This window comes from Myotis davidii, unplaced genomic scaffold (genome assembly GCF_000327345.1).
Source record: "Myotis davidii unplaced genomic scaffold, ASM32734v1 scaffold134, whole genome shotgun sequence".
NCBI lineage: Eukaryota > Metazoa > Chordata > Mammalia > Chiroptera > Vespertilionidae > Myotis > Myotis davidii.
This window is the reverse complement of record NW_006288853.1, coordinates 4,467,003-4,474,567: the sequence shown is the minus strand read 5'-3', so window position 1 is coordinate 4,474,567 and position 7,565 is coordinate 4,467,003. Positions and strand designations below refer to the sequence as shown.

General features: G+C 59.3%; 2 protein-coding genes across 2 annotated transcripts in view; one reads left to right on the top strand and one right to left on the bottom strand.

The window, feature by feature from the left end:
• Positions 1–3,781, top strand: part of LOC102771808 (chromosome unknown open reading frame, human C10orf105) — a 3,978-nt gene extending 197 nt beyond the window's left edge. The window contains exon 2 of the mRNA XM_015562135.1: positions 2,716–3,781. Within this exon, the coding sequence (XP_015417621.1) occupies positions 2,721–3,077 (357 nt within the window). The 5' untranslated portion in view covers positions 2,716–2,720 and the 3' untranslated portion in view covers positions 3,078–3,781. The remainder of the gene's footprint in view (positions 1–2,715) is intronic.
• Positions 1–7,565, bottom strand: part of CDH23 (cadherin-related 23) — a 413,720-nt gene that overhangs the window by 119,034 nt on the left and 287,121 nt on the right. The window contains exon 27 of the mRNA XM_015562107.1: positions 5,984–6,132. Coding sequence (XP_015417593.1) covers positions 5,984–6,132 — 149 coding nt within the window. The remainder of the gene's footprint in view (positions 1–5,983; positions 6,133–7,565) is intronic.

Here is a 7,565-nt window from a genome sequence, read left to right as displayed (position 1 = left end):
GGGTAGGGTGTGCTCAGACTGGGGAGGCCCTGGGCTTCTGTGGAGAGTGGAAGGCCTCATGGGGGCAGTGGCTAGTCCGAAGCCAAACAGCAACATGTGCTCCGAGGCCCTGCTCGATGGAGCTCCGAGGCAAGACAGAAGGTTCTGGACTAAGCTTCAGAGCTATGGCCAGAGCAGGGCCGCCGGGTGCCCTGCCCTCAGGGAGGCTCCGCGCCTCGGTCTGGCGGAGACCTCCTTTCCCGGAACCAGCTGGCCTGGCTGCTCAGAGGCACCGAAGGGCCAAGGGCCAGGCAGCTGGCCTGGCGTGTGCCCAGGCAGGGGGTTTGATGCTCTCAAGCACTTTGGAATCTCTTGCTGGGAATGACTCAGATGCTAATCACAGCCTCCTGCGTCTCTTCATTAGAGTGCTTCCCAAGCACTGAAGCCAGGACCTGCTCTGCTGGCCTCACCAGGTCTCCAGATGACGTGAAGGCCTCGAAGCAGCAGTAGGGTTAGCGGGACTGAGACTCTCCGCGTCAGACTGCGCTTTTCTTCCTCCCAGCCAAGCAGAGCCCAAACTCTTCTAGACAAAGCCAGGTCTAGCGGGAGAGGGAAGGAGGCGCCCGCTCTCCCACCCTGCCCAGCCCGCCAGGGTGGAAGTGAGGGACAGCCAGGTTTTCTCCATGGGAGATGGCGGTGGGCACACGCCATCTGTCCTCCACGCTCAGATTCAGGGAAGGGACAGCCCGTGGCCAGAGTGCCCTCCAGGCGATGCCTGCAAGGCGGAGGTCCTGTGCAGCTAGATGGGCATCAGAGTTTCCAGCTGGGAGCTGGGAGGGGTCCCGTTCTGCCTGGAAATGCTGGAAGGAGTGGTGGCAGGGAGTGGGTAGGAAGTGGGGTGGGGTGCACTGGATGCCCTTAGTCGGCCGGGCACAGGGCAAAGCTGTAGGCAGCAAGGAAGCTGGTCCTATGGCTGCTGGTGAGTGCCTGGGTGGGGACTGGGGGGAACACAATTTATTAGGATGCCTCCACAAAGTTTTATAAGCTGCTTTTAAAAAAAAAAAATTTAGACAGTTTAAGAAAGGTGAATGGGGATGCAGGGAACAAAAGAAAGTGCTACACATGACCCAAGTCCCTGTTAGATATAATTTGGGTGGGGGTCGGGAGGTGGGAGTGGTGGCCCTCTCCACTTCCTACCGCCTGCTGACAGGGACCCTCTGTGGCCACCTGCAACGCCTCCTGCTGAGTGGAAGTGCAGGAACACGACTGTGAGTTAGATTAGGCTGCAAGTTGGGGAAAGAAGGGAAATCCGCTACCCCCAGGCTCACCGAGGTCTCCAAGAGCAAAGAGAAATAAGTGGTTATTATTGGACCATCCTTGGGGTTTCCTGTCCTGTGTTTGTGGAAGTCAGAGATCACAAAGGCTGGCTCCAAAGCGGGAGGTCACCCGTTGTGTGTTTTGTTTGGCCTGCTGTAGTGTTTTAAATATTTGAAAACGCATTCCGAAGTGTTTGTGTAGCTCCCACTCCTCTCTCTCAATCTCACGTTAACTGAATTTGAATTCATTGCCAACATTTAAACCCCGGGAAAGTTTGCCTGACAATCCAGATTTCTGGCTTCTCGTGGGGAACTGGAAGGGCGGACTGCACTGGGCCTGCCTCTGGCATTCCACCAGCCTGGCCCAGGCACCTGCCCCTCCTAGACAGGCTCACCTGCCCTGTCCTCTGGTCACACGCTATCCACCAGCCTGGCTCTGCTAGCAGCTGTCTGTGGACCGTCTGCTGTGCTCCCTCTAGTGTCATCCTATGTGATAAGAGGTGACTGGCATTTGTGGGTTTTGAGCCCCACCCTGTCAACTCCGTTGTTCTCTGTGAGTTCTTTTCCACCTGTTCTCAGAGCAGCTCAGTGAGCCCTGGGATTGGGTTGGGAGCCAGAGGATTGGCAAGGCCCTGGGGCCAGGAGTCAGGAAACCTGGTTCTGGCCTTTTCCTTGGTCACTGGCTCACAGTGTGTCCTTGGGCTGGCCTACCCTTAGTGGGCCTCAGTTCCTCGCTCGTCATGGGAGAGCCTGGGCTGTCTCGGGAAGCACCATGGGGCCAGGCAGGTGGCATCAGGCGTGCAGTGGGCCTGGGGGAGTGTGGCGAGCTGGGGCCAGTGCCTTATCTAACGGAGGCAGCTGCTGCTCAGCCCCAGCTACTGCGTGCCAGGCATAATTGGCTCATGTTGCCAGTGTTGAAATTTCAAGAGATAGAAGATGTTCAGATATTTATGTGAAATCTCTTATTTTTTTTTTTGTTGTTTGCGGTTTTTAATCACAATTTAAATTTGTAAAAATACTGCAAGAGCCAAACAAAACACACTGGTGGGCCCCTCGTTTGCAGCCCTGGCATCAGATAATTGCTACGTTCTTTGCACCCCACACTCCAGGACTCACTCCTGCTCACAGAGCAAGTCATTGAGGAGTTGGTCTTAGATCTCAGGTTTTCAGGTCTAAGACTCTATTGTAATTCGTGAGAACTGATTTTTAAAGTCCTGGCTCCTCCATTGCTGGCGGGCAGGGCGACAGCAGGAAGAGGACCCGAGTTCAGGCTAGCTCCATCGTTTTCCCGCTGTGTGACCTTAGCCTGTTGCCTCTGTGGGCCTCGCTGTTTAGCAGCGCCCAGCCCCCGCCATGTTCCCCTCCCCAGGCCTGAGTCCAGCCGATTTGCCTCTGAGCTTCTGTCCCATACCTGTTGCAGGAGCCATGAGCACGGAGGGCCCCAGTCCCCTCACAACTGGCACTCCGGGGAACCCTGTGGACGCAGCGGCCCCCCTGCCCGTGCTCATTGCCTTGGCCTGCATCTTCCTCCTGCTGGCCTCCTGTCTGCTGTTCATGACCCTCTGCAAGCCGGCTGCACTGGACCCCAGCCGCCAGGCTCGAGAGCGCATGCCCCACCCCCCCGGGAGCCCCAGCGAGCCCCAGCTCCGGCTCTGGACGCGCCTGGGCTCCCTGCGCCGCTCCCTGCACAGCTTCCGGCGTGGCCGGCCCGCACCGCCACGCTCCCTGCCGGACCACGATCACAGCCATGGCTGGGACTGCACGGAATCTACCAAGATATGACAGGTTGCCCGCCGCCACACAGGATCTAGCCTCGGACCCCCTCCCTCAGACACAGCCTGGCACCACAGGCTGCAGGAAGACAGCGGCCCCGACACCCTGTGTGCCTAGGCCCAAGGCCTTTCCCAGGAAGCCCTGGGAGAACACCTTCCTCCCTGCAGACCCTCCCGCCGCTGCCTGCTGAGACTGCTGGCTCGTGTGGGAAGCGGCAGCCTGGACCTTGGGCTGAGGCTCTGGAGACAACAACTGGACCCCAGGGTTCCTCTCTGGCAACCAGGCACCAAGCGCCTCCAGGGAGCAGGGCCCGATTCCCAGCAGAAGGCATGCCCTCCCTCCACTGCCAAATCCAGCTCAGATTTCAGTGCAAATTGTGGAATGGCTGACGGTTCCCTCCAGCCAAGTCTAAACTGTTGACAAGGTCCGGTTCTGCCCTGGGGCCCACTCAGGGCCCAAGGCAGAGGGGAACCCAGAGACTTCTCTCGCCTTTCCTGGGCCCTGCCAGCATTGCCCAGCAATCCCTAGCAATCCCTGGGAGCAGCTGCACCCTGTGGTAGACCAGATGCCTGGGTGCCTGCAGGGGGAGGGCAAGTGGGGCTCCCAATACTGACCAGCCAATTGCGACCCTGGCTGCTCCCCTTCAACGCACCCATGTAGTGGGATGGACCAGGAAGGGGCCGAGAATGGGTTAACCCAGCGGTTCTCAACTTGTGGGTCACAACCCCTTTGGCGGTCAAACGACCCTTTCACAGGGGTTGCCTAAGACCATCCTGCATACCAGATATTTACATTATGATTCATAATAGTAGCAACATTACAGTTATGAAGTAGCAACGAAAATAAAAATAATTTTATGGTTGGGTCACAACATGAGGAATTATATTTAAAGGGCCAGAAGGTTGAGAACCACTGGGTTAACCCTTCCTGCAGAAGCCAGGCCAGTGCTGTGTCAGAGTGGCAGGAGGCACTGCCAGCCACTGAGGGTGATGCTACCTGGGCTCTGTGGACACAGCACAGTGGCTCCGTGCCTCACCCCGGGAAGGCGGCGGGGGGTCCAGACTTCTCCAGGACAGCTATGGGACTTACAGCCTAGACCACACCGGGGTTCTATCTTTTGGGTGATTGCTTCACTGACTGGCTACCTGTCTAAGCAATACCATGGAGGGCGGCTTCTCAGAATCCCTAACTCTCCTTCTCCTCCCAAAGCCAGGGCTCTGTGCTGTGGTTGGCTCCCACACTTGGAGAACGGGAAGAGGGGGATCTGAGGGGCCGGCCAGAGTCATCTCATGCTTGGCCATGGGGCTGCCCGCCTCCACCCTGCTATGACCCACAATGCAGCTGGCCAGGTCTTCTCAGCGGGTGAGCTCTGGTCCCACTCCTCCCAGCTCCCAAACCATCGCTGCTCCCTAGTGCTGGCTGCACAAAGCCACGCGCCTCCGCCTGGGAGCTCACCGAGGGCGAGACTGCGCCCAGCCCCTCACTGGTCTCCACCCGCTGGGACACGGAAGAGTGAGGCTGGTTACTGAGTGAAGGGAGGCCCCATCTGGGTACATCCACCTGCCCCAAAGCCTAAGGAGTCCTGTCTTCCCTCAGACGCCCCAGGGAGCTACTCTCTCTGCAAGCAGGCCCCGTGGAGAGGCCCATGCCCCTTCCTCCAGGTCGGGATGATGTCCCAGTCCTGCTTGGATGGGAATTTCCGGGAGAAGCCGGTGCCTGCGTCTCAGGAACGGGGAGAACTGGGCTGTCCAACATGCCTGGCAGGTCTCGGATTGGTCTGCGGAGTGTTGTGTAATAGAAACCAATCCTTTGGGTTTAGAAAGTGGGGCAGGCCCCCTCACAACAGGCAGTAACCCCCTCCCTCTCCACCCCCCGGGTCTCCCTGAGACATCCCAGGACGAATTCCTCCTACAGTCAGTCCCCCATGCCACCCCTTGGCCAGGTGCCCTGCTTGGCACTAGGAGTTCTCTTCCTGGAGACCCGGGGTGGGGGTGAGGCTACCCTGAGGCCTGAGGGAGAAGGGAAGGCCTGGCCATACCCCAGGGTAGGAGGTGTTCGGGTAAGAGGGGCTCTCCAAGCCCCCAGGAACAGATCCAGAGGGAGAGAACCTCCCTCCTCCTCCGGGAACCAGCCAAGCCCTTGTAAATCCCCGTGGTTTTCTGGACTCTTGGTGCCTCTGGGCGTCAGCACCCTGCTCCCAGTGCCTTCCTGCCTCCTCCTCGTCCCGAGGCAGGGTGTTGGGCGCACTCCCAGCCTCCCAAGCCCAGAGCCTGCTGCAGCGGACAGGCCCAGTTTTGCTGGGTTTGGCTCAGCCTCCAAGCTGGAAACGCTTGCCGCGGATGAAGAGGGTAATTCATTCCCGCCCCCGCCCCCCACCCCCTGCCCAGCGCAGAGGCCTCTGGGTGATGGGAGGGCCCGGGCCCCACTTCCAGGCCCTCCTCTCCCTCTGCGTCTGCCCCCTTTCTTCTTGTGCCTGGTTGCTTCCCAGGAGAGGAGCTTCGGCCAAGGGCCCATGAAAGCCACTCTGTTCTGGGCAGTGCTGGGCCCTGGCTCCCTCCTCAACTCCTTTCCGGGAAAATGCGACAAGGCCATCTCCTCTCTGCTCTGAAAGGCCCACCTGGGTGGGTGGGACAAGGCGAGTGCTGTGGGGAGGAGGGCGAAGAGGGGGCCAACGCCTCTTTTCTGTGTTTTCGGGCGGAGCCAGGGCCCTGTCCTTGATTACACAGTAACCTGGGGTCCTACTCTGTCCCAGGGAGGAGGGGGCCTGGGTCCCCCTTCCCCACGGCACTGGCTACTCCCGGGCAGCAACCGGACCCGCTCCTGTTTCCATCCCTCCCCGCCAGGATGCCACTGAGCACGTGCACTCAGACCCAAGTGCGGCCCTGCCTGCCCCCAGCCCACCAGCCAGCACCTACCTGCACGATGCTGTGGCCCTCAGGGATGTCCTCGGGGACACTGGCCTCGTAGCTGCTCTGCAGGAAGATGGGCCGGTTGTCATTCACGTCCAGGACGGTGACGAACACGGTGGCGGTGCCCGTGCGCCGCTTGCCCACGGGGCCATTGTCTGTGGGAGGTGATGGAGGATGGGCTGTTAGCTGCGGCCTGAGGGGCAAATTTCCTGGGCACATGCCCCTCCCTCCACTGCCAAATCCAGCTCAGATTTCAGTGCAAATTGTGGCCCCTGCCACTGTGGCCCCTGCGGGCGGCTCTTTTCCTTCCTAGATTAGGAATGACGCTAACGATATCTAGTGCGTCCCTCAGTCTCTCAAGCAGCCTGTGCAGAAGGCGTTGTTGTGATTATTCCTGTTTGACAGAGGAGGGAGCTGAGGCGTGAAGTGGCTGGATGGTGGCCCCCCAAAGATATGCTCACATCAAGTCCCTGGGAACCTGTGAATGTAAACTTATTGGGAAAAGGGTCTTTGAAGAGGTAATCAGGTTAAGGACCTAGAGATGACACATCCTGGGTTATCAGGTGAGCTCTACGTCCAATGCCAAGGGTCCCTCTCAGAGAGGCAGAGGGAGAGCTGAGAGAGAAGGCCGCCTGAAGTTGGAGGGAGAGACCGGATCCTGCGGCCACAAGCCCAGAGCACGTGGAGCCACCAGGCCCCAGCAGAGTCAAGGATGGGTTCTCCCTGGAGCCTCAGGAGGGAATGTGGCCCTGCTGACCCTTAACTTCTGGCCCCAGAGCCACGCGGGGATCCATTTCTGCTCTTTGAAGCCACTGACTTTGTGGTACTCTGTCACAGCAGACCCAGGAAACAGATTCGGGTACTGAGGTCACAAACCCAGCTGCTGCCAGGCGGGCCCGCCTCAAGGCCGCTGCCCCCTGCCATACACAGTGTTGGGCAGAGTGTGGCCCAGTGACACTAGATCTGACTTCTCAAGAGAAATTGAACAGGAGCTTTTAAATAAAATCTGATTTTTAAATGCTCACAACGGTCATTCCATATGAAACAGGAGATGGGTCAAACATGCTTAAGGGTTAGACGTGGTTGGTGGGCCCGCTACACTCCGGGAGGTGGGCCCTGCTGGATTTCTAAGCCTAAGGTAGCTGGGGGTCCTTCCCCTTCCCTGCAGGAAGCTGAGCTGGGGAGGTGGCTCAGCCTCAGGGCAGCTGTTGAATCATTCTTCCTGGAGGAAGGGGCGGTGACCAAGCTGCATGTCTCGGCAAGGACAGTCACCCCAGAGCTCCTCCCAGGCTTCCGCTGGGCAGCGAGAGTTGCCTGAGTACAGTGGTGACCCTTCCCCAGGCCAGCTGACACGTGCTGGGATGCAGTCGCCCAGCCTGAGTCATCTCCTCCCACTGCCTCGGGGGTCGCGCTTACTTGCCCCGGCTGGGGACAGTGTGAGCTGGCAGGCCCATAAAAGGCCGGAGCCTGAGCCCTGTCCTGCTAGCCAGTGCTCGTCATGAAGGCTGGACTCAGTGGGGAGATGGGTCCCCAGAGGGCGGTGTGGCTGCCCAGGGCGGGCGCAGAGCAAGGCAGAGGGAAGATGCGT